General features: G+C 45.4%; 1 protein-coding gene across 2 annotated transcripts in view; it reads right to left on the reverse strand.

The window, feature by feature from the left end:
* The window catches only part of ASAP1 (ArfGAP with SH3 domain, ankyrin repeat and PH domain 1), an 803,986-nt gene that overhangs the window by 258,321 nt on the left and 519,194 nt on the right, over positions 1-26,471 (reverse strand). For both annotated transcript variants that reach the window (XM_030219214.1, XM_030219206.1), the window contains exon 16: positions 7,541-7,704. In XM_030219214.1, the coding sequence (XP_030075074.1) occupies positions 7,541-7,704 (164 nt within the window). The remainder of the gene's footprint in view (positions 1-7,540; positions 7,705-26,471) is intronic.

A 26,471-nucleotide genomic window follows, 5' to 3' on the forward strand; every position in this document is an offset into this window, starting at 1 on the left:
TCAAGCATTTTTAAAGATATGTGCACATGCTTTTCTTTTGTTTGTTTGAAAATTTGAACTGAATTTTCCTTGAAACTGTGTGTAAATGTTTAGTTAATGGTTACTGTCTGACGTTTTTTTTTTTTGAATGGGATTTTTTTTTCTCCATTTGGAGTTTTTCTCCTTTTCCTTTTTCTAGGCAGAGCTGGCCTATGATAGTACTTGGGACTCCTTGAAATAAGCCACTGCATGATCTTAGCAGGCTTTGAGGCCATTTTTTCATAATTCTAAGCTGTGTTCACCGGGTGCAAGAATAATACAGACATTTTTGATTATCTGTAATAGTTTATCAAGTGTTTCCCTTTTTTGGTAGTAAATTATTATTATTAAACATCAACAAAACCCTCCAAATTACATTATTAATACTAAAGAAAACAATTTTAATTTTTGTTAAAAACCTGTCATGCAAATTTTATTATGGCATTATTGTAGGTTGAATTGAGAAATTTCCCAAATTTAGATTTTTCAAACTCAGAATTGTCTTCGTAATCAACTGTGTGAATCCAATGAAAAGAATACCTCTGAAAGATAACTACAGGCAAGTAATTTGCCTTTGAACAAAAGGATGAATTTTCATTTGTTGCCTCTACGAAAAGACCAGCAAGACTCAAATATCTCAAAACAAAAGGACACAAGAGAAAGATTTCAATGCTAAGTGAAACAATTTGTGTGCAATTCACAGAACAGAACCCAAAGGGGAATTCAGAGGTACATTTATCTATGTATACTTTGGAGGAAAGGCAGGAGAGGAGAGATATTTAAATATCTCTGTGGCATAAATGCACAGAAGGAAGACCTCTTTGAACTAAAAAAAAAAATGCTCTGGAACAAGGGTGCACAGGATGAAGATGAAAGAGAATAGGCTCAGGAGTAATCTAAGGCAAAACTACTTTACAGTAAGGGTGATGGATGCAAACAGCCTCCGATATAGGTGGTGGAGGTGAAGACTGTGGATCTCTATGGATGAAGGAATAGTATAGATTAGTAGATGGGAAGACTAAATAGGCCATAAGGTCTTTATCTGTTGTCACTCTCTATGTTTTTAATTTAACACTATTCCTGTATTGGATACTATGGTGATAATTTCACAACTGAGTACCAAAACATTCTTCAAAAAAGCACCTGTTTCATAAAGACAACCCATGCACCTAAGCACATTTATAAAATAGGCTCCAACAATAATATCCAGCAGTAAAAAAATCCACCCAGGCTGCAAAGAAGGTGTAAATGCATGCAAAAGTGTATTTTATAAAATACACATGTACACTGCAACTCTGCCCTAGCTTTTTCCAAACTATGCCACCAAGAATGCCTTTGCACAGATCAAGTAAAAATAGGCACCATCTTTGACTGTACGTACATTTTATGCATGTATACTGCCACACTATTTTATAAAGTGCAGGTACTTACCTGTAGCAGGTGCTCTCCAAGGACAGCAGGCTTTATATTCTCACAAGTGGGTGACACCAACCCGTGTTGTCCGGTCTGGAATTTACCAAAGTCTAATGAGAGCTTTCTTGAGCACGAGACACGCTCCACTGCAAATACGTGAGTACCTTCCCACCCGCCGTGAGAATGCAGTCTCCTCAGTTTAATACTACAGCAAAAAATAAAGTAAAAAAACTATGAAGGAGACAACTCCAAGGGGAGGTGGGAGGGATTGTGAGAATATAAAGCCTGCTGAATTTGGAGAACACCTGCTACAGGTAAGTACCTGTGCTTTCTCCGAGGACAAGCAGGCTTATAATTCTCACATGTGGGGAATCCCTAGCATCCAGGCTCAGCAAAAACAACAAACATTGGCAAACTGAGCCTCGCAACGGCGAGGACATAACACAGATTAACCTGAAACTATATACAATCTGAATGAGAGTACAGCCTGGAACAGAAGAAAATGGGTCTAGGAGTTGGATTCTAGACCCTGAACAGATTCTGAAACTCTGTCTGCCCGAACTGACTGTTGCGTCGGGTATCCTGCTCAAGTCAGTAGTATGATGTGAATGTGTGGACTGAAGACTACGTTACAGCCTTCACAATATTTTCAATGGAGGCTCAAGTGGGCTCCCGACACAGCCATAGCTCTTGACATTGTGAGCCATGACATTACCCTCCAGGGCCAGCCCAGCATGGGCGTAAGTAAAGGAAATATAATCTGCCAACCAATTAGAAATTATGCGTTTCCCGATGGTGACCCCCATCCTGTTGGGATCAAAAGACACAAAAAGCTGGGTGGACTGTCTGTAGGACTGTCCGCTCCATGCACTAGGCCAATGCTCTCTTACAACCAAAAGTGTGCAAGCTGCCTTTGCCAGGATGGGCATGAGGTCAGGGAAAAATATTGGCAAGAAAATCAACTAGTTCAGATGGAACTCTGACAACACTTTTAGCAGGAACTTTGGGTGAGTGCGGAGGACTACTCTGTTGTGATGAAACTTAGTATAAGGTGCATCCCACCACTACTGCCTGAAGCTCACTGACTCTATAAAGCTAAAGTAACAGTCATCAAGAAAACACACAATCTTCCAGGTCAAGTACCTCAGATGGCAGGAATTCAGTGGCTCGAAAGGAGTTTTCATCAGCTGGGTGAGAATGACGTTGAGATCCCATGACGGTAGTGGAGTTTTGACAACTAGAGGCTGCCCAGAGATGGGCTTACCTTCTACATGCTGATGATAACTACTAATTGAACTAAGATGAACCCTTACTGAGTTGGTCTAGAGATCAGACTCTGATAATTGTAGAAGGTATTCAAGCAGGGTTTGTGTAAGGAAAGCATGGGGATCTAGGGTCTTGCTCTCACACCAGACGGCAAACCTCTTCCATTTGAAAGAATAGCACCTCTTAGTGGGATTTTGGTGGGTTTTTTCATAGATGGCGTTCTGCTTGATTAAACGGACAATCACAACGCCGTGGGCAATATGCCCTAACTTTGTGGTTCGTTTCCATTATTCCATATTATACACATAAGAACCATTCTGACCCGAGGCAAGCGTTTGTACGCCAAAACATGGCCCGTGTCGGGTCATTTTCAGATTAAAGGACGACCGTTATCTCTATCTTGAAGGCCCAGTGTTGCTTTTTTCTGTTTCTCTTTAGGCTTGTATGCTGTTTTTACCCTTTCTTCTATGACAGGGATCAAAGGAACATGCCATGTTGGTGAGCCCATTCAAGAATTGGTGTCTTTCCCAGAGACTGTCCGATTGCACCGGGTACAGCAATTCAAGCCACTGGGAATAAGGCAGTGCTTCTCAACCCAGTCAGATTCTCAGGATATCTACAATGCATATGCATGAGATAAATTTGCATATCAAAGAGGCAATGCATGTAAATCTATCTCATGCATACTCATTATGGATATTTTGAAAACCCGACTGGTTGAGTGTGCACTGAGGACTGGGTGCACCAAGCTAAGGTATTTAAATTTTAAGTTGAATTGGGAGGGGGAGCTGGGGGTGGAAAGGGGCAGAGTCATGCCCACCCATTTTACCTTTGGCCCACTTAAGATCTGCTGTCTGGCTACACCACTGGTACATATGTTGCTCTCTTATGAGAACGTGACTTGACTCTGAATATAGCCATTGAAATATGTCATACTGCAGAACTCACTGACTTTCAACTAACAACTATAGAACAGGTTCGACAGTGTTAATTCAATAGACAAGCACCAACAAGCAACTGCAGAGTAACTCCCCTGCAAACAAATGTGCAACATGTAAGTACTGTGGGAATGCACATACTCATATGAAAGAAACTGTCCAGCACATGAGAAAGCATGTTGGCTATGTGGTGGTTCAAATCATATTGCGAGGATGTGCTCATCAACCAGGAAGTAAAATGCAGCAAATACGCTGCATATGTTGGAAAAGATATCAGAATCAGATGATGCAGACATCCTCAGCACTGATGCAATTTTCTCAAGTGTGCTCTGGCGCTATGTGAACTAAAGGACAAAAGTGGTTTCTGAATCTCAGATTGAAAAACATGGTACAACCTTTTCAGCTGGACTCTGGGAAACATGTAATGTCATGTGTCTGAATGAGAAAATGCGGTTGACACTGAAAGCATATCTGCAGCCAAGTGGCACTAAACTAAAGCTATATTCAGGGGAGTTCATGATATCCTTGGGATTTTCTCAAATACAATGCAATGTAAACACGATGTGCTACCAATGATTCTTGACTGCAATGCCAAAATTGATAATGGAAAGCAAGGCAATGCAGTAGGAACTTATGACTATGGCAAGAAATGAAATAAAACAGGAGATCAGCATAACAACTTTTGTGACGCAAATGACAAAAAGCATTTTTGAAGTATTTCAGCAGAAAGTATTTGAGCAGAGTAGCCATACTTTTAGATAAGGAGGTTTTTGCCTATGATGATTTAGAGGACCTCCCTTATGTTGATGTTATCAACGACAGAATGTTCCTCTAGATTTTGAGGTTTTTCCTCCACCAAAGTGTATACATCAGATAGATATGGATATCCACTATAGCTAGAGTTCAATTCTATTTTATATATCCTTGTTTGCTCTTTGGTAGTGTGAGAGATTAAATATAATCAGTGTTTAATCATGAAGAAGTGGACCCTGTGCAGAGTGCCAGATTCAACTCTGGCCACCTTGTTGGGCAGACTGGATTTGATATGCAGATCTTTATCTGCTGACATTTATGATATTACTATGCAATTATTGATCCAGATTGAGTCAGACAGTCTTTGCAAGCTGGAGGAGGAGTGAGCACTAACCCGTTGAGAACAAGGGAAGGACTATCAACTATACCTTCTGTTCCACCTTTGGTAAGACCTTCTATAATAACTATTGAGGAAGTTTGGTCTACAGTGGCCTAGTGGTTAGGGTGGTGGACTTTGGTCCTGGGGAACTGAGGAACTGAGTTCGATTCCCACTTCAGGCACAGGCAGCTCCTTGTGACTCTGGGCAAGTCACTTAACCCTCCATTGCCCCATGTAAGCCGCATTGAGCCTGCCATGAGTGGGAAAGCGCGGGGTACAAATGTAACAAAAATATTTGCTCAGTTTGCTACTTACAATATGGCAAAAACTCAATTTACAGAATCTGAGTCCAGTATGTTCACTAAGAAAGTGGACAATTTGGAACAAGACCTGAAGGCTGTTAAAGACGTACAAGCTACTCCGGCGACTGATAAAAAAGTGATTCATAGGAAATTGGAGAACAAGGAAAAATTTGGCTAGACATTTGACTATCAGAAATCTGAACTTTCCATGTGTTTATTCCATGGCACCAAAGGATTTATTTTATACGTAGTTAAAAGAAGTTTAGAAATTTCCAGAAATTACTTTTCCACCTTTGAATAATATATATTATATTCCAGTGAATAATCGTGGAGAAAAGAGCTTTGATCAATATTCTCAGTCAGTTTTAGATGTGACTGGTTTACTGGAAGTTTCAGGAGATTTCGTAAATGGATGATCTACTTTAGTGGTATCGTTTGTTTTTGTCCAGGCCAAAGATTCTATCATTTGCATATATTTTTAATATCAGAATATAGAATTTCTGGGTGCTAAGCTTCACATTTTTTCAGATATTTATAAGAAAACCCAAGAGAAAAGAAAACAGTTCCTTGAAATGCAGCAGATCATCCTCTCCTCGGGTGGGAAATGTTTCCTGTGATTTCTGTGCCAAGAGCATGACACAAGTAAGAAAAGCCTCTTTTACTTTTATTGAGCCATTTCAGTTATGAGCATTTATTCAAAGTCATACATCAGTCATGTAAGGGATAGATAATGTTACCCAACTTAGGGAAAGAATGTTTGTGAGATAGCAGTTTGTGCTTTTTTCTTCCTTGTTTATTTCCTAATTTCTTCTCTGAGATTTCAGGGATCCTCTCTCTCTTTTGTGGCCTAAGATTTCCTTTGATCCTTTGAACCTGGAGCCTTGGGTTCAATTCCCACTGCAGCTCTTTCTGACCTTAGGCAAGTCACTTAACCCTACATTGCCCCGTGTACAAAAACTTAGATTGTGAGCCCTCTAGGGACAGAGAAAATACCTGCATATGTGTGAAGTGCTGCGTATGTCTAGTAGTGCTATAGGAATGATTAGTAATAGTAGAAGTAGTTGTATATGGTAAAATTTTCCTTAAAGATAACTGTTAAATGTCATCTTTTGTTTTCTTTCAAGATTGGACTCTTGATAACCACTATGTAATCCCTTGAGAAGTTGGGAGTAAGAGAGCTGCATGGATTTCCCCCAGGGGATTACTAAAATTGGTATTAGAATCTCTCCATATTCACTGGGGGGGAGGGATAGTGTTAGTGGGGGATGAAGAACTCAGCCCAAACTGAGGTATTGGGAGTTGAGTGACAGGTGATGTCATATGGGGGGGGGGGGGGGTAGTTAAATGTTATAAAAACTGTAGCATTAGAGCTAATAGGGTTTGGTCGCCCTTACCCCCACCAGGACCCGTGAGAAAAGGGGATTTCTCGATCAGGCCCAATTACCTAAGGCTGAATCAAAAGGTAGTTTCTGCCAGAACAGCAGTATCTGAGAGGAGAGCTCCGGGAGGATAGAGAAGGAACCCCCCTCCCCCCCCAAAGGCAGAGCAGGGAGAAGCCTGTTTAGACTCAGAGGGGGCAGAAGAAGAAGAGGACAGACATGGAGGTCCGGTCCCAAGGAGGTCTGCCAGCTGGGGAAAGCCCAGCAGAATGGTTGCTGCAGAAAGAGCAGGAAACCACAGAGTTGGATTGTTCTGCCAGAAAGGATGGGTATAGATGGACTGGATAGTATTGTAAATATGTAAGTAGAACAAGATTTCCTATCAACATAGTTACTAAGAGGATCTTTTACTAAAACTTAGCTTGAGTTATCTGAAGCAGGGCCAATAGGAATAAAATGGGCCCTGCTGCTTATAACTTGAGCTAAGCTTTATTAAAAGACCCCCCCTAAGACCTCTACCAATGACACAGACTGCTGTTAATGCCTCTACTAATAACATGACCTGTGGTTAAGAGTACAAGAGGAAGCTGGATATCTGCCTGTTGCAGCATTCCAGTAAAGCTGTTTGCATTTAATAGAACCACTTGAGTGCCGAGTATTTTGTGGAGTACGAATGGTGTTCTTTCCCTTTGGGACTGAAAGAAAAATCAAGAAAAAGTGGCTTAATACCCCACGGCCTACCGGGATCAAGCCCGGCCCTGGCCTGCACCTAGCTGATTAGAATAAAACTTTTGTTTGTGTCCCTGGTTTGGCTAACCGACCTGAGAGCTTAGCCAGTGCCCAAGACTCAGGGTTACACCTGTAAATGCAAAAAATATAAAATTTTAAAAAATGATATATCTTTTAAATTTATGAATGTATAATATTGTAAGTGTTTAGTTTTATTGTTATCTGACTTGAGATGAATGTGTTAAGCAGACTATAAATGCTCATTAAGCTGAATGTATTAACTGGGCTTTAAATGCTCATTTTAATTTAATTAAATTTTAATCAGGGACTACAGAATTGGTAAGACTGGAATGAAATAAATACCTGGTGATCCACAATCACAACAAACGTCATTTCCAGGTAGTCTTAGTACATCATCAATAATGGCTTTGGTTAGATCCTCTAAACTGCTTTCGCCAGTACTCTGCTCCCCTCGGAATGCCATATTTAGTGCTTCTTCTTTGCTGTTTGTCAGTACTGATATCCACCTATCAGGAAAGAAATGTAATTCTTCATTGCTTCATCTGATGAAATTAAATTATTATTCTTTTAAAGGGCCCAATATTCAAACTGGGCTTGCTCCTAAATGTCAGATTCTAACTTAGGCTCCTAATTTTGTGCCCTATTTTCAGCCAAACTTAGGAGCCTCAGGGGCTCATTTTCAAAGCACTTAGGCTTACTAAGTTCCATAGGTTACTATGTAGCTTTGTAAATCTAAGTGCTTTGAAAATATTCCTCTAAGTTTTCAGCTGAAAATTCATCTTAAATATAGAAGCATAAAAGTTATGCTTATACATTTAGGCCTGCCATTCATTTGCCTAGATTTATGAATCTAGTGCTGAAAATCAGTGCTAAGCTAATAACTGCCCCCCCCCCCCCAACCTGTTGTCACTCACTTTTTATGCTCCTAAATTTGAAAGTTCAGTGACATTTTGAGTATAAATTTAGGCACTAAGCCATATTAAATTCTTAAAGATGCCAATTTAGGAACATAACTCTCAAGCTTTAGCATACCGCCCCTCTGATAAATCCCTCTCTTCCTTCCTCACCGACTTCGATGCCTGGCTTTCCGTTTTTCTTGAACCCTCATCTCCGTTCCTCATTCTTGGAGACTTTAACATACACGCTGATGACCCATCTGACTCTCACGCTTCTCAGTTCCTCACCCTGACATCCTCCCCTTCAACCTCCAGCTGTCCTCCACCACCCCTACTCACCAAACTGGCCACTGTCTTGACCTCGTCCTCTCCTCTACCTGCTCACCCTCCAATTTCTACGCCTCAGCTCTTCCTCTCTCTGATCATCACCTGATCACCTTCACACTTCATCAACCCCCCAGCCCCGCCCAACACTAACCACGACTTCCAGGAATCTCCAAGCTATTGACCCTCTCACCTTATCCTCTAGTATTTCTAATCTCCTCCCCTCCATCATGTCCTCCGAGTCTGTTGACAAGGCTGTCTCCGCTTACAATGCCACTCTCTCCTCTGCTCTAGACACCCTCGCACCATCTATCCCCCATCCCACAAGGCAGCCCTGGCCTTGCATCCGATACCTTCGTTCCTGCGCCCGATCTGCTGAACGCCTCTGGAGGAAATCTCGCACCCAGACCGATTTCCTTCATTACAAATTCATGCTATCCTCCTTCCAGTCCTCCCTATTCCTTGCCAAATAGGACTATTACACCCAATTGACTAATTCTCTCAGCTCCAACCCTCGATGTCTCTTCACCACCCTTAACTCTCTCCTCAAAGTGCCCTCCGCTCCCACCCCCCTCACTCTCTCCTCAATCACTGGCTGACTACTTCCGCGAAAAGGTGCAGAAGATCAACCTTGAGTTCACTACCAAACCACCTCCTCCTCTTCACCCTTCAACCCACTCCCTCAACCAACCCAGGCCTCCTTCTCCTCTTTTCCTGATATCACCGAAGAGGAAACCGCCCACCTTCTTTCCTCCTCGAAATGCACAACTTAACACCATCTCTTCTACTGTTACCCCCCCCCCATCTGCCATATCCTCAATCTCTCTCTCTCCACTGCAACTGTCCCTGACACCTTCAAGCATGCTGTAGTCACACCACTCCTCAAAAAACCATCACTAGACCCTACCCGTCCCTCCAACTACCGCCCCATCTCCCTCCTACCCTTCCTCTCCAAGATACTTGAACGCGCCGTTCACAATCACTGCCTTGATTTTCTCACCTCTCATGCCATCCTCGATCCGCTTCAATCCGGTTTTTGCCCTCTACACTCGACAGAAACAGCACTCACTAAAGTCTGTAATGACCTGTTGCTTGCCAAATCCAAAGGTCACTATTCCACCCTCATCCTCCTCGACCTATCCGCCGCTTTTGACACTGTCAATCATGATTTACTTCTTGCCACACTGTCCTCATTTGGGTTCCAGGGCTCTGTCCTCTCCTGGTTCTCCTCTTATCTCTCCCACCGTACCTTCAGAGTACATTCTCATGGATCATCCTCCACCCCCACCCCGCTCTCTGTTGGAGTTCCCCAGGGATCTGTCCTTGGACTCCTTCTTTTTTCGATCTACACCTCTTCCCTGAGCTCGATCCCTTCTTTTTTCAATTTACACCTCTTCCCTGGGCTCGCTCATCTCATCTCATGGTTTCCAATATCATCTTTATGCTGACGACACCCAGCTTTATCTCTCCACATCAGACATCACTGCGGAAACCCAGGCCAAAGTATCGGCCTGCTTATCCGACATTGCTGCCTGGTTGTCCAACCACCACCTGAAACTGAACATGGCCAAGACCGAGCTTATCGTCTTTCCACCAAAACCCACTTCTTCTCTTCCTCCACTCTCTATCTCAGTCGATAACACCCTCATGCTCCCCGTCTCATCTGCCCACAACCTCGGAGTCATCTTCGACTCCTCCCTCTCCTTCTCTGCGCATATCCAGCAGATAGCCAAGACCTGTCGCTTCTTTCTTTATAACATCAGCAAAATTCGCCTTTTCCTCTCTGAGCACACCACCCAAACTCTCATCCACTCTCTCATTACCTCTTGCCTTGACTACTGCAACCTACTCCTCACTGGCCTCCCACTTAACCATCTATCCCCCCTTCAATCCGCTCAGAACTCTGTTGCACGTCTTATATTCCGCCTGGACTGATATGCTCATATCACCCCTCTCCTCAAGTCACTTCACTGGCTTCCGATCAGGTACCGCATACAGTTCAAACTCCTCCTTCTAACCTACAAATGCACTGAAGTCTGCAGCCCCTCATTACCTCTCTACCCTCATCTCCCCTTATGTTCCCACCCGAAACCTCCGCTCACAGGACAAATCCCTCCTCTCAGTACCCTTCTCCACCACCGCCAACTCCAGACTCCGCCCTTTCTGCCTCGCCTCACCCTATGCTTGGAATAAACTTCCTGAGCCCTTACGCCAAGCCCCCTCCATGCCCATCTTCAAATCTTTGCTCAAAGCCCACCTCTTCAATGTCGCCTTCGGCACCTAACCTTTATACTTCTATTCAGGAAATCTAGACTGCCCAATTTGACTGCCCCTATTTGACTGACTGTACATTTCTCCTTTAGATTGTAAGCTCCTTGAGCAGGGACTGTCCTTCTATGTTAAACTGTATAGCGTTGCGTAACCCTAATAGCGCTTTAGAAATGTTAAGTAGTGTTCTATTCTACTGTTCATCGAAGTCAGCTGGGGATAGGCATATTGTTCAGGCATCTGAGGAGGCAAGAAAGAACATCTGCAGTCAATGGGTCAGAGCCCATGGTGGTCATAGACAATAGTGTTGAGGTATCTTCTCAGAAGATGTCACTAGGCCACTGAGTCAGCAAAGGTTTTTGGTACATTCAATCAAGTAAGGGGAAAGGTCAGATTACAAGATGGGTTTTTCACTTTTATGTATATGGGGGAAATGCTGAGAATTAGAAAGGAAGAGAAAGCTATGAGGGAATAAAGAAAAAAATACCCAGAGAATACAGCTGTGGCTGGGAAAGGATGATATGGTAGGCAAAGAAGGTTAAGCATGGCATCATCCTGGAGAAACCCTTACAAGAATTAACAACTACCTCCTAAAACAAAATGGTTTTTTTTTCCAGCTAATGCCAAAGCTAATTTTCCATTTCCTGCTCCACTCATGGACAAACTTCACCGCCATTACCACCGACAAGGTTTCTCATACGCTCTCCAAACTCTCCAAATCTCACTGTCATCTCGACCCTTGTCCCAGCCACCTTATGAAAAACGCCCCAGACCACTTTATTACAGACCTCACTGCACACCTAAACTCCTTGCTTCAATAAGGGTCCTTCCCTACAGATCATGGTAACATATTGCTTACTCCACTACCTAAAGACCACAAGAAACCGGCAAACGACACCACCAATTAGCGCCCTGTTGCCTCCATACCTTTACTGGTTAAACTGATGGAAAGCATAGTGACTTCTCAAATCACTGAGTACATACAAAAAATCTCCATCCTACATGAATCACAATCAGGCTTCCACCAAGCCCATAGCACAGAAACTGTATTACTCACTTTAATATCCGAATTTAAGCAAAAAATAGCAGCCGGAAACAACATTCTCCTTTTACAATTCGATCTATCCAGCGCGTTTGACATGGTTGATCACATCATTCTAACAAAATTACTGGATAAACTCGGGATCGGTGGAAATATCATCAAATGGGTAAAGGGCTTTGTCACCTCAAGATCCTACCAAGTCAAATCAACAACTACACTTTCATCTCCTTGGTCCCCTGACTGCGATGTGCCACAAGGATCCCCTCTCTCACCAATCCTCTTCAACCTTATGATGATCCCCCTAGCCAAGTCTCTATTTAGACATGACCTCAACCCATTCATTTATGCTGATGACATCACCATATTCATTCCCTTCAAATCCAACCTATCGGAAATCTCCACTAAAATTACTACGGGCAAGAATACCAAGACCTCCTGGGCCAACGCCTTCAAGATGAAGCTAAACCAAGAGAAAACACAATGGCTCATCATCTCATCCCCCTATTCTACTCCACTTCCGTGACTCTCACCACTCCCGAGGTCACAATACCCATTTCTGACAACCTGAAAATTCTCGGAGTGACACTAGACAAAAACTTAACACTGGAAAACCATGCAACAACCATCACAAAGAAAATGTTCAATATGATGTGGATATTGAAACTCATGAAACCATACCTCCCCTCAAAATCCTTCCGCAACTTGGTTCAGTCCAATGTACTTACCCACGCTGACTACTGCAATAGTATCTTCATCGGCTGCAAAGCCCAAATCCTGAAGAAACTCCAAAATGCCTAGAATACGGCAGCTAGACTTATCTTTAGCAAATCACGCTTTGAGAGCGCGACACCTCTCCGTGAAAAACTACATTGGCTCCCAATTAAAGAACGAATAAACTTCAAAATTCATACAATGACCCACAAAATTATACACGGAGAAGCTCCAAGCTACATGAACAACTTGATCGACCTCCCAACCAGAAACATGTCTGAATCATTGCAAACATACCTCAATCTACACTACCCCAAGTGCAAAGGAATCAAGTACAAGTCCTTTTATGCATCCACCTTCTCCTTTGTAGGCAGCCAACTCTGGAATGCTCTTTCTCGGTCTATTCACTTAATCAATGACCTACTTCCATTCAGAAAGTCACTGAAAACACACCTTTTCAAAAAGGCCTCCCCCAATGCTCCATCCTAATCACCTAAATGTAAGATAAACTCATGGTCAAAGACTTTGCTCTCCCCGTTCGCCCTATAAGCATCCCCCACCCACCCCTACATATAGTAACATAGTAACATAGTAGATGACGGCAGAAAAAGACCTGCATGGTCCATCTAGTCTGCCCAAGATAAACTCATATCTTGAATTTGTACCTGTCTTTTTCAGGGCACAGACCGTATAAGTCTGCCCAGCAGTATTTCCCGCCTCCCAACCAGCAGTCCCGTCTCCCATCACCGGCTCTGGTACAGACCGTATAAGTCTGCCCTCCCCTATCCTAGCCTCCCAACCACCAACCCCTCTTCCCCCCACCTGCTCCGCCACCCAATTTCAGCTAAGCTTCTAAGGATCCATTCCTGCTGCACAGGATTCCTTTATGCATATCCCATGCACGTTTGAATTCTGTTACTGTTTTCATCTCCACCACCCTCTCCGTGAAAAAATACTTCCTGACATCTTTTTTGAGTCTGCCCCCCTTCAATCTCATTTCATGTCCTCTCGTTCTACCGGCTTCCCATCTCCAGAAAAGATTTTTTTGCGGATTAATACCTTTCAAGTATTTGAACGTCTGTATCATATCACCCCTGTTCCTCCTTTCCTCCAGGGTATACATGTTCAGGTCAGCAAGTCTTTGGTCATACGTCTTGGAACGCAAATCCCATACCATTTTCGTAGCTTTTCTTTGCACCGCTTCCATTTTTTTAACATCCTTCGCAAGGTACGGCCTCCAAAACTGAACACAATACTCCAGGTGGGGCCTCACCAACGACTTGTACAGGGGCATCAACACTTCCTTTCTTCTGCTGATCACACCTCTCTCTATACAGCCTAGCAACCTTCTCGCTACGGCCACCGCCTTGTCACACTGTTTCGTCGCCTTCAGATCCTCGGATACTATCACCCCAAGATCCCTCTCCCCTCAGTACCTATCAGACTCTCCCCGCCTAACACATAAGTCTCTCGTGGGTTTCTACTCCCTAAATGCATCACTTTGCATTTCTTCGCATTGAATTTTAATTGCCAAACCTCAGACCATTCTTCTAGCTTCCTCAGATCCCTTTTCATGCTTTCCACTCCCTCCCGGGCGTCCACTCTGTTGCAAATCTTAGTATCATCCGCAAATAGGCAAACTTTACCTTCTAACCCTTCGGCAATGTCACTCACAAATATATTGAACAGAATCGGCCCAGGCACCGATCCCTGAGGCACTCCGCTACTCACCTTTCCCTCCTCCGAGCGAACTCCATTTACCACCACCCTCTGTCGTCTGTCCGTCAACCAGTTCCTAATCCAGTTCACCACTTCGGGACCTATCTTCAGCCCATCTAGTTTATTTAAGAGCTTCCTGTGAGGAACCGTGTCAAAAGCTTTGCTAAAATCTAAGTAGATTACGTCTATAGCACGTCGATGATTCAATTCTCCAGTTACCCAATCAAAGAATTCAATGAGATTCGTTTGGCACGATTTCCCTCTGGTAAAACCATGTTGTCTCGGATCTTGCAGCTTGTTGGCTTCTAGGAAATTCACTATCCTTTCCTTCAGCATGGCTTCCATTACTTTTCCAATAACCGAAGTGAGGCTTACCGGCCTGTAGTTTCCAGCTTCTTCCCTATCACCACTTTTGTGAAGAGGTACCACCTCCGCCATTCTCCAGTCCCTTGGAACCTCTCCAGTCTCCAAGGATTTATTAAACAAATCTTTAAGAGGACCTGCCAGGACCTCTCTGAGCTCCCTCAATATTCTGGGGTGGATCCCGTCCGGTCCCATGGCTTTGGCCACCTTTAGCTTTCCAAGTTGTTGATACATACTCTCTTCCGTGAACGGTGCTATATCCATTCCATTCTCAGGTGTACTTTTGCCAGTCCCTCACGGTCCTTCTCCAGGATTTTCTTCAGTGAAAACCGAACAAAAGTATCTATTTAGTAAATTGGCTTTTTCTTCCTCATTATCTACATAGTGGTTCGCTGTATCTTTTAGTCTCACAATTCCCTTTTTAGTCCTTCTTCTTTCATTAATATACCCCTAACCCACCTTTCCACCTACTGTACTTCCACTGTTGTTCTGTCTCTACAACATGTCTTATTTATAAAATGTTATGTAAGCCGCATTGAACCTGCCGAGGAGTGGGAAAGTGTGGGGTATAAATATAACAAATAAATAAAAACATCATAGTTTTTATTCAATGCTTTTTTTTTTCTTTCTTAAATTATACTTAACGGTTTTCAAATACGGAATAGCTTTTGATCATTCCTTTTGTAAAAGCCAGAAAACTGTGTATGTAGTCTTTTGCCTTATTATTTTTGTGCAGCATAGAAAGGCAAACCTGTAACTAAAGGCCAATGTAACTGTGCATTTTCATTTGCAATTCTGTAAAAAGCCAATTCACAAGCAGCAATATATATCAGGATGGCCACTTATACCAGAACAGACTCCTTCCCCTGATCTGAAATACAGACATTGTTGGCACCATGTGCTACAGAAGCAGCTTCCACTACACTTACTATTGAACCTGTGTGCTGCTGCCCATTGTAAATGTAACATTTCATCTTTATATTGCAATATAGTAGATACATCTAAGTGGCTTACAAAGTTAAAAATAAATGAACTGTTTGAAAACCCGTTCACACTGACTCTGGTTAAGGCTTAAAATAAAGCTCACAAGAAATTTTCCAATATGATTCGTAAATGCCAAATTAAATAATAGTCATAAAATATACTATAATAAATAAATAAATCACAATTTACTAGGGGCCCTTTTACCAAACTGCGATAAAAAGCGGCCTTAGTACTTGCTTACACCCATGTGCTAAGGCCATTTTTACAGCATGGGTAAAATGGCTGATTTTTCTAGTTTTTGAATTAATGGCAATAAACTAATTTTCTCATTAGCACATGAACCCCTATTGCAACCTATTTTGTAGGCGGTAAAGGGCTCATGAGTTAATCGGTTAGCGTGCGGTGATATAGCTGCACTGACTAGCATACAACACATCTGCTCTTTACCGCAGACCCACCTCCAGCGCTAAAAATAAAATCTATTTTTTAGCGTGTGGGAAGCACACATCGATTGTCAAAAATATTGTAGGATGCCTGAGCATGCCCCATGGTAAGGCATTTTAAGCTGGTGCTAATCACTGCTTTGTAAATGGACCCCTAAATCTGCAATTCATTGTCATTAATACTTATATTGATCCATCTAGAAATCATTTTCTGTATGGGATATCTCACTGGAGAGCTATATATAAGATTTAAACTTATTTTTCAGCAAGGTGGGGGCTGTGCTCAGTGCACTTAGAAATAAAGAAACAAACATGAACCAACAAGGTGTAAGAAGTACCTTTTAGCATATAACAATTTTTATTGATGACAAAATAACACAACTATTAACAAGAGTCATATAAGGTAAAATTATGTATAATCATACCTGATAATTTTCTTTCCATTAATCATAGCTGATCAATCCATAGACTGGTGGGCTGTGTCCATCTACCAGCAGGTGGAGATAGAGAGCAAACTTTTGCCTCCCTATATGTGGTCATGTGCTGCCGGAAACTCCTCAGTATGTCGATATCAAAGCTCCATCCGCAGGACTCAGCACTTAGAGAATTACACCCACGAAGGGACACTCTGCCCAGCTCACCACCGCCGAAACGGGGGAGGGGAATTAACCCAGCTCATCCCCACACAAGTGGGGGAGGGGAATCCGTCCAGCTCATCCCCGCGGAGCGGGGGAGGGACACCACACCCGCCGATGCGGGGGGATCTGGCTTATCCTGCAACCGCAACCACGGGAGGAGCTGACTGACCCGAACACCGCCGAAGCGGGAGGGGTACAAAACTGCCCTACAGCCGCACGAAGCGGGAGGGAGTGCCGGCAGAATTTTAAGTCTCAATCCAGCCCCGTAGAACGGAGGGGAGAGGAATGCAGCAGCTCACTGTAACACAAACTCGTCTTAACTCTTGAAGAATCCAAGTGAAAAAACTTGAACAAGAAGTCTTTCTGAAGAAACTGAAGACTGAACTTGAACCTGAAATGCAACCAGAATAAAAACAGTACAGATATCTGGGAGGGGCTATGGATTGATCAGCTATGATTAATGGAAAGAAAATTATCAGGTATGATTATACATAATTTTACCTTCCATATCATCAAGCTGATCAATCCATAGACTGGTGGGATGTACCGAAGCAGTACTCACCCAGGGCGGGACATTGAAATCCCTGACCTCAACACTGAAGCTCCAAACCGGGCCTCCGCCCGTGCAGCCACAGTCAAACGGTAATGCTTGGAGAATGTATGAGCCGAAGCCCAAGTTGCCGCCTTGCATATCTCTTCCAAGGAGACGGATCCGGCCTCTGCCATCGAGGCCGCTTGAGCTCTTGTGGAGTGAGCCTTCAGCTGGATAGGCGGCACCTTCCCCGCGGCCACATAAGCCGCTGCAATGGCTTCCTTGACCCATCTTGCCACTGTAGGCTTAGCAGCCTGCAGACCCCTACGAGGACCGGCATGCAGGACAAACAGATGATCCGATTTCCGGAAATCATTGGTCACTTCCAAGTATCTGACGATGACTCGTCTCACATCCAGATATTTAAGAGCAGAGTACTCCTCTGGGTAGTCCTCCCTACGAAAGGAAGGGAGACAGAGCTGCTGATTCACATGGAAGCGAGAAACAATCTTGGGCAGAAAGGAAGGCACTGTGCGAATAGTCACTCCTGCCTCAGTGAACTGTAGAAAAGGCTCTCGACATGAGAGCGCCTGGAGCTCGGAAACTCTTCTGGCTGAAGTGATAGCCACCAAAAAGACTGCTTTCAACGTCAGGTCTTTCAGAGATGCCCTTGACAAGGGTTCAAACGGCGGCTTCTGCAATGCTCTTAGCACCAGGTTGAGATTCCACGCAGGCACCACTGAGTGCAGAGGAGGGCGCAGGTGATTAACTCCCTTGAGAAAGCGCACCACATCTGGCTGCGAAGCCAGGGAAGCACCCTTCAGGCGGCCCCTGAAGCAAGCCAGAGCCGCTACCTGGACTTTAAGGGAACTGAGCGACAGGCCTTTGTCCAGACCTTCTTGCAGGAACGCCAACACTGAAGAAATTGGAGCAGTGAAAGGAGAAAGAGAGCCTGCTTCACACCACGCTGCAAAGATACGCCAAACCCTGGCGTAAGCAGTAGAAGTAGAGCGCTTCCTCGCTCTCAACATAGTGGCGATGACCTTGTCTGAGAAGCCCTTCTTCCTCAGACGCTGCCGCTCAATAGCCAGGCCGTAAGACCAAAGGGGGAGGGATCCTCCATCACCACGGGACCCTGATGTAACAGGCCCTGCTCCACTGGCAGCCGCAGAGGATCGTCGACTGAGAGCCTGATCAAGTCCGCATACCAGGGACGTCTGGGCCAATCCGGACCCACCAGGATTATCCTGCCGGGATGCTTTGCCACCCGGTCTAGCACCCTGCCCAACATGGGCCAGGGCGGGAACACATAGAGAAGCTCTTGCGTCGGCCATTGTTGGAGAAGAGCATCTACTCCCAGGGATCGAGGGTCCCGTCCTCTGCTGAAGAAGCGCGGCACTTGGCAATTGGCCGATGACGCCATCAGATCTAGGCTCGGCTGGCCCCAGCGCTTCGTGATGTCCAAGAACGCCTGAGCAGATAGCTGCCACTCTCCGGGCTCCAAGGTATGGCGACTGAGAAAGTCCGCCTTGACATTCATGACTCCGGCAATGTGGGCCGCTGACAGCTGCTCCAGGTTCGCTTCCGCCCACTGGCATAGACTCATAGCCTCCTTGGCTAGAGGGGCGCTCTTGGTACCTCCCTGGCGGTTGACATAGGCCACAGCCGTGGCATTGTCCGACAGAACCCGTACAGGCTTCAACACCAGTAACGGGATGAACTCCAAAAGCGCCAACCGAATGGCTCTGAGTTCCAGGAGGTTGATAGACCACTTTGCTTCTGCAGGAGACCAGAGCCCCTGCGCTGTCCTTCCCAAGCAGTGGGCTCCCCAGCCCGACAACGAGGCGTCCGTCGTGACGACAATCCACTCTGGGGTCACCAGAGGCATTCCCGCAGCCAACTTGTCTGTCTGCATCCACCAGCTCAGCGCATTGCGCACTGCTGGGTCCAAGGGAAGGCGCACAGCATAATCCTCTGACATCGGAGTCCAGCGCTGCAGCAAAGAGTGTTGAAGTGGTCTCATATGAGCCCTGGCCCAGGGCACAACTTCCATCGTGGCCGTCATAGAGCCCAACAGCTGCACATAGTCCCAAGCCCGAAGGGGAGAGGCTACTAGGAACTGGTCCACCTGAGCCTGAAGTTTGACAATCCGATTGTCTGGCAGGAACACTCTGCCCACTTGGGTGTCGAATCGAACTCCCAGATACTCCAGGGACTGAGTCGGGCGCAGCTGGCTCTTCTCCCAGTTGATGATCCATCCCAGGGAGCTCAAAAGAGCAACTACCCGGTCCACAGCTTGGCCGCACTCTGCATAAGAGGGGGCTCGGATCAACCAGTCGTCCAGATAAGGATGGACTTGTACGCCTTCCTTTCGCAGGAAGGCCGCTATGACCACCATTACTTTGGAAAAGGTCCGCGGAGCAGTAGCCAACCCGAACGGGAGGGCTCTGAACTGGAAGTGTCGGCCCAGGACTGCAAAACGCAGAAAGCGTTGATGAGGAGGCCAGATGGGAATATGCAGGTACGCTTCCTTGATGTCCAAGGATGCCAGGTACTCCCCTGCCTTCACTGCCGCTATAACAGAGCGGAGAGTCTCCATGCGAAAGTGCCGCACTTTCAAGGCCCGATTGACCCCTTTGAGGTCGAGGATAGGCCGGACAGAACCTCCTTTCTTTGGTACCACAAAGTAAATGGAGTAACGCCCCTTGCCAAGCTGACTTTCTGGCACCGGAACGACCGCACCCAGGCGGATCAGATTGTCCAAAGTCTGCTGCACTGCCACAGCTTTGACCGGAGACTTGCAGGGAGAGAGTACAAACCCGTCTCTTAAGGGTCGGCAGAACTCTAGCTTGTAGCCGTCTCTGATGACTTCCAGCACCCAAGCGTCTGAAGTTATTGTGGTCCACTCGCCCAGAAACGAGGACAGCCGTCCTCCAATCTGCACTGGGGCGTGGACCAAGACCCCGTCATTGGGTACGAGACCCTGGGGGAGGACCGGAGGGAGCACCTCCGGGATGGCGGTCTCTGCGAAAGGAACGCTGCTTGGGGGAGAAATGCCTCTTAAAGGAAGAGGGGGCAGAAGAACCCGACCTGCCCGGGCGGTACCGACGGGCTTCCTGAAACCGTCCTCTGGAGGTACCGGGACGAGCACTAGCCCGAGCCCTGACCTCTGGTAACTTCTTGCCCTTAGACGTGCCGAGATCGGTCACGATTTTGTCCAGCTCGACCCCAAAGAGCAGCTTGCCTTTAAAAGGCAATCTAGCCAGGCGGGATTTAGAGGCGTGGTCAGCAGACCAATGTTTCAGCCAAAGCCACCGCCGCGCAGAGACTGTCTGAGCCATGCCTTTAGCTGAGGCTCTCAAGACATCATACAGCAAGTCTGCCAAATAGGCTAAGCCCGATTCCAGGGCTGGCCAATCATCCCTCAAGGAATGATCCGAGGGGGAAGCCCGCTGCACCATAGTCAGGCACGCCCTGGCCACATAGGAGCCGCAAACTGAGGCCTGCAAACTTAAGGCAGCCGCCTCAAAGGACGACCTTAAGGCCGCCTCCAATCTCCTGTCTTGGGCGTCCTTTAGGGCCGTGCCACCTTCCACCGGCAATGCCGTTTTCTTAGTCACCGCAGTGATTAAAGAATCCACGGTAGGCCACAGATAGGCCTCACGTTCACTCACAGCCAAAGGATAGAGGCGGGACATAGCCCTAGCCACTTTAAGGCTCGCTTCTGGGACATCCCATTGAGCCGAAATTAAGGTGTGCATGGCATCATGCACGTGGAAGGTTCTAGGCGGGCGCTTCGTCCCCAGCATAATGGCAGAGCCAACAGGGGCTGAGGGAGAGACGTCCTCCGGAGAGGAAATCTTCAAAGTGTCCATGGCCTGTAACAACAGGTTGGGCAAATCCTCTGGGCGAAAAAGCCGCGCTGCAGAGGGGTCATCCGCTCCATCCGAGCGGGGATCCGTCTCCTCCAAGGAATCCGCAAAGGACCGTTGGGAGACCTCAGACACGCTGCCCTCATCTACATCGGAGGAGACAAATTCCTCCAAGGCCTGGGAATCAACCCGAGGGCGTTTACCTCTGGGAACCTCAACCTCTTTACCAGACGAGGGAGCGGGGGCAGCATTGTGCATGAGGAAGGCCTGATGCAGCAGCAAAACAAACTCGGGGGAGAAACCCCCCAGACTGTGCACTTCCGCAGCCTGGGCAACAGCCCTAGGCGCACTCTCAACCAGCGCTCGCAACAGCGAGGGAGAGGCCTGCTGCGCATCCAAAATGGCATCCGGCGCGAAACTCCGCGAAGGAGCCGCGCGGGAAGAACGGCTCTTAACTTTAGCCGCTTCTGTACCGTCGCCCAAATTAAGGGCGTTCATGGCATTAATGTCTCCAACCTCAAGGGCGGCCCAAGAAGAAGCCGTCCGAGCCGCGTGGCCGTCCAAAATGGCGGAGGCGAGGAGCGGGGGATGGGCGTTTTTGGCGGGAAAAACCGCCACGCCGGAGGAAGGACCGGGACATTCATCGGTCACGAAACTGCCACCCAACAAGGGCGAATCAGGCTTTAAGACCCCCGCATCCCCTCTAGAAGCGCTCAAGCGACCCGGGGAGCGACCCTTTGCGCCCTCGCCCTCCGACGCCATGTGCCACGAGGAGAAGAATCGGGGAACCCCCGCCCGCTATAAAAAGGAGAAATTAGATCTTACCTGCTAATTTGCTTTCCTTTAGTCCCTCCGGACCGGACCAGGATTGGACTGATGGGTTGTGCTCGCCTACCAGCAGGTGGAGACTGAGAAAAAACTCTGACTCTAGAGAGCCAATAGGAGCCCTGGCCATGTGACCTTAGCCTCAGTATTTGAATAACAAAGCAGGAAAGAAAGAAATTCCTACCTGCCCAGTATTTTCTCAGTCTCCCAGCAGGTAGGAAGTGAGCCCATTAGTCTCTCTCTTTATCTTTCTCTTTTAGAGGTTCATAATTACAACAACAATAATACTACCTCTTCTTCTGTGCCTAGGAATTCTCTATTAGACGCTGGGCAGGTAGGAATTTCTTTTCCTTTCTTTTACAGCCTCTGGGGGTGTTAAACTCGGGTGTCCCCGGGTCCCTCCCCCCTTCCTCCCCATCTCCCACATGTAGCTGGGAAGGGCTACCCTTTGTTTAGAAAGGTGTATGTCTTTGGGAGAGGCAGCCACTCTAGAAAGTCACAATTTTTATGAGCAAGCTCAACTGTTTAAAAAAAAAAAAAAAAAATGTATATACCCAGGCTGTTAACGAGCAGGCAGCTCTGTGCTAGTCTACTTCTCTTCAGCACTGTCTTTTCTAACTCGGAAAAAAAAAAAAAAAAAAAAAAAAAAAAAAGAAACTTAAGAGAAGATTTCTCTTTGGGGATTGTACTTTAAAAGAGTTAAAACAAATAGAAGGAAATTACGAGAAGAAGCCCTTTTTTCTTTCCCCAGATTTTTCCTGGCAGTCAGCTCGGTTGTGATTTATTATGCTTGCGGAGCTTTTTCTTTTCTAGTTCAGCTGTGCAAAAATAAATAAATAAATAAAAGATTGGAACAATTCAGTGTTTTAGACTTTAAAGGGCGATTTTTTCGCAATTATGTTCCTCCGTTTTCTGGCGTTTTAGTAGCTGTAAATGGAAATTGAAAAAGAAAAAAAAAAAAAAAAAAAAAAAATGGCGCGAACCGCTATGGCGCGAACCGCTTCGGCGCGCGCCCGCTCTTCTCCGATCGGTCTGAAAAGCTCAGGATCTGCTGCGCTGTCTATTAGCGTCGGAGGAGAAGCTAAAGCATGTTTTTGCTCGGCACTGGAGGGTAACTTTTTTCTCGGCAGCGATTTCCGGCTTCTTCGTTTGCGATCGCATCTCCTTTCATGTCCTCCGTGTTTTTTCTTCTTTGATCCTCGTTCTTTTACTTTGGGCGCGCTAGGTAGCCATGTTTGCCTCCAGCTACAGTTCCCTTTACGAGGCAGCGTTTCTCCGGTTCGGTTTTGTTTTTTCTCGGGAGTGTAGAGTGTAGAAGGAAACGGAGAGGTTGTTTCTGGGGTAGTCTGGGGATTTGCAGCAGACGGGTATTTCCCTCGGGCCTTTTCTTCTTTGGCCCAGGGTCTGGCCATGGGTCAATGACTGCTTCTCTATACTATATGTTACATAAAGACTTATGTGGGTTTTTTGGAGCAGGGATTGTCTTTCTGTGTGAGGTGTTCTGCGCTGCGGGCATCTGGTACCGCTATACAAATGTTAATAATACTTATAATAATATTTTGCTTGTCCCTTATGTTCTTAATGTCAGGTCACCCTTTAGGAGATACCTGTATGTTTTGGTGTCGATATCTTTTGCTTTTGTATTTGGTCAGACTGTTTGATATTTGTGTGTGAGTAGATAGCGTACAGTGAGGACCTCTTTCACAGTATTTTTGCCTTTTCTCATGTCAGGTATCTGATTTTTGTGGCAATTCAGGTAGCTGCACTTGCTACAGTCCTGTCTACCAAGCTCCCAATCATTCAGCTGCCTTAGCAGGCATGCTTTATTCATGTCTTCCCTTCTTTTCCAACTGCCTTGAAGCCTCTCATATTTCATTTTAGCTTTCTTCTGGTTATTACAGGACATATGGTCACTTAGAGAATAGAGTCATCCTTTCACTTAAAGATAGTGGACGGTCCTCAAACCATCTACTCGTGTTTGTCTCTACTCTATCAGTTCAGCATTGGCAGAAAAACTCTGACTCTTGAGAGCCAATAGGAGCCCTGGCCATGTGACCTTAGCCTCAGTATTTTCTCAGTCTCCCAGCAGGTAGGAAGTGAGCCCATTAGTCTCTCTCTTTATCTTTCTCTTTTAGAGGTTCATAATTACAACAACAATAATACTACCTCTTCTTCTGTGCCTAGGAATTCTCTATTAGACGCTGGGCAGGTAGGAATTTCTTTTCCTTTCTTTTACAGCCTCTGGGGTGTTAAACTCGGGTGTCCCCGGGTCCCTCCCCCCTTCCTCCCCATCTCCCACATGTAGCTGGGAAGGGCTACCCTTTGTTTAGAAAGGTGTATGTCTTTGGGAGAGGCAGCCACTCTAGAAAGTCACAATTTTTATGAGCAAGCTCAACTGTTTAAAAAAAAAAAAAAAAAATGTATATACCCAGGCTGTTAACGAGCAGGCAGCTCTGTGCTAGTCTACTTCTCTTCAGCACTGTCTTTTCTAACTCGGAAAAAAAAAAAAAAAAAAAAAAAAAAAAGAAACTTAAGAGAAGATTTCTCTTTGGGGATTGTACTTTAAAAGAGTTAAAACAAATAGAAGGAAATTACGAGAAGAAGCCCTTTTTTCTTTCCCCAGATTTTTCCTGGCAGTCAGCTCGGTTGTGATTTATTATGCTTGCGGAGCTTTTTCTTTTCTAGTTCAGCTGTGCAAAAATAAATAAATAAATAAAAGATTGGAACAATTCAGTGTTTTAGACTTTAAAGGGCGATTTTTTTCGCAATTATGTTCCTCCGTTTTCTGGCGTTTTAGTAGCTGTAAATGGAAATTGAAAAAGAAAAAAAAAAAAAAAAAAAAAATGGCGCGAACCGCTATGGCGCGAACCGCTTCGGCGCGCGCCCGCTCTTCTCCGATCGGTCTGAAAAGCTCAGGATCTGCTGCGCTGTCTATTAGCGTCGGAGGAGAAGCTAAAGCATGTTTTTGCTCGGCACTGGAGGGTAACTTTTTTCTCGGCAGCGATTTCCGGCTTCTTCGTTTGCGATCGCATCTCCTTTCATGTCCTCCGTGTTTTTTCTTCTTTGATCCTCGTTCTTTTACTTTGGGCGCGCTAGGTAGCCATGTTTGCCTCCAGCTACAGTTCCCTTTACGAGGCAGCGTTTCTCCGGTTCGGTTTTGCTTACAGTCTCTAGGTGGTGTGGTGATTGTAGCCAGGCCTCTCATTTGATCTCTCATTTGATCTCTCATCAGATATCTCTGATTTTCTCTTTGTTTAGTCAGGTTGGCGCACAGTCTTTTGTCTCCTCTGCAAACATCCCAGTTTATATTTTTCTTGGTGACCTTGGGCCTTCGGCCATTTCCTCGCTCTATTCTGCAGAATGCAATTTTACTTTCTAATGCACAAGACAGAATTTTCCTTCATCCTATTGCGCTATTTAAGTGTCATCTAGTTATCTCAAGAACCTTAGTTCTGTCATTGGGATGCTTCGTGCAGTACACTTTTTGGCAGAAGCTTGGCCTCAGCAATTCGTTTTACCTTCGGGTGAATTTTGTTTTCCCTACTGACAAACAAGGCGGAGAGAGCTATGTTGGTCCTTGCCATGGCAATGGGTTAGGTCATCCGCCAAGGAGGAGTTAAGAGTATACTCTTGAGTTTGTACTTATTTTTTCTTAGTTGTGTCACCCTGCATTTAGGTGAATGGACTCTCATTTTTTCAGCCTTACTTCCTCACTGCGACACTTCAGGGCTATCTCTTTTTGCCTTCAGGCTCACGAACATTTCTTGCTTCTTCCATTCAGCAGTCACTCAAACTTATGGCGTGGTTACTGGGTCCGCAACATCTTTGATATTTTCGCAGGAAGTACTTCAAGTTTTAATTGCTTCCAGACAGAAATCTACATTAAAGTCCTATGAATCAAAGTGGCGACAGTTCACTCTGTGGTGCTCCTCTCGCCACTTCATTCCACAGACAGTACTATTTTGCATGTTTTGGAATGTCTTCTGCATCTTGTGAAATCTTGTCTGTCTTACTCATCCATTAGAGTTCATTTGGCAGCTCTATCAGTGATGCATGATACTGTTGACAACCGCACGCTTATGCAGCATCCACTGTCAAAGCGGTTTCTTAAAGGAGTCCTGCACCTGTACCCCCCGCTTCGTCCACCAGCTAGGTGAACTAGGTGAACAGACTCTTAAAGTTCTGTTTTTCTAGTAGCCATAATTTTTTCTATAAAGTTTTCCTCTTCAAGCACTGTTTCCTAGTAACCATTGCAGCAAGTAGATCTATGTGTGGAATACTTCTACGGTTGGTAACTTCTTTTTGGTCTGCTGTAGTTTAAAGTTTTCACCTTTCCCAATCGGTTTTTTCTTATTGGTTTTGTCCTTCTAGCCAGTAGGCGTAAAAGATTTTCATTGTTTCCACCCCGCTATATCGCGAAGGATCAAGGAAATGAGAATGTCTATTTCTCTTCTCGCTGAGAGGGCAGTTCCACAGCGTATTACAACATATTCCACAACTTCAGAAGCGGGCTCTATTCTTACTATGGCGATTTTTGGTGCTCTCGGTGCACATTGATAAGTTGGTAACTTAGTCCTAGTTTCAGTTTATTTTTCTCATTAGGACACACTACATGTTAGTTGTCGCCAGATGGCCTATGCAGCATGAGCATTTCTC

This window comes from Microcaecilia unicolor, chromosome 1, assembly GCF_901765095.1.
Source record: "Microcaecilia unicolor chromosome 1, aMicUni1.1, whole genome shotgun sequence".
In the NCBI taxonomy this organism is placed as follows: Eukaryota; Metazoa; Chordata; class Amphibia; order Gymnophiona; family Siphonopidae; genus Microcaecilia; species Microcaecilia unicolor.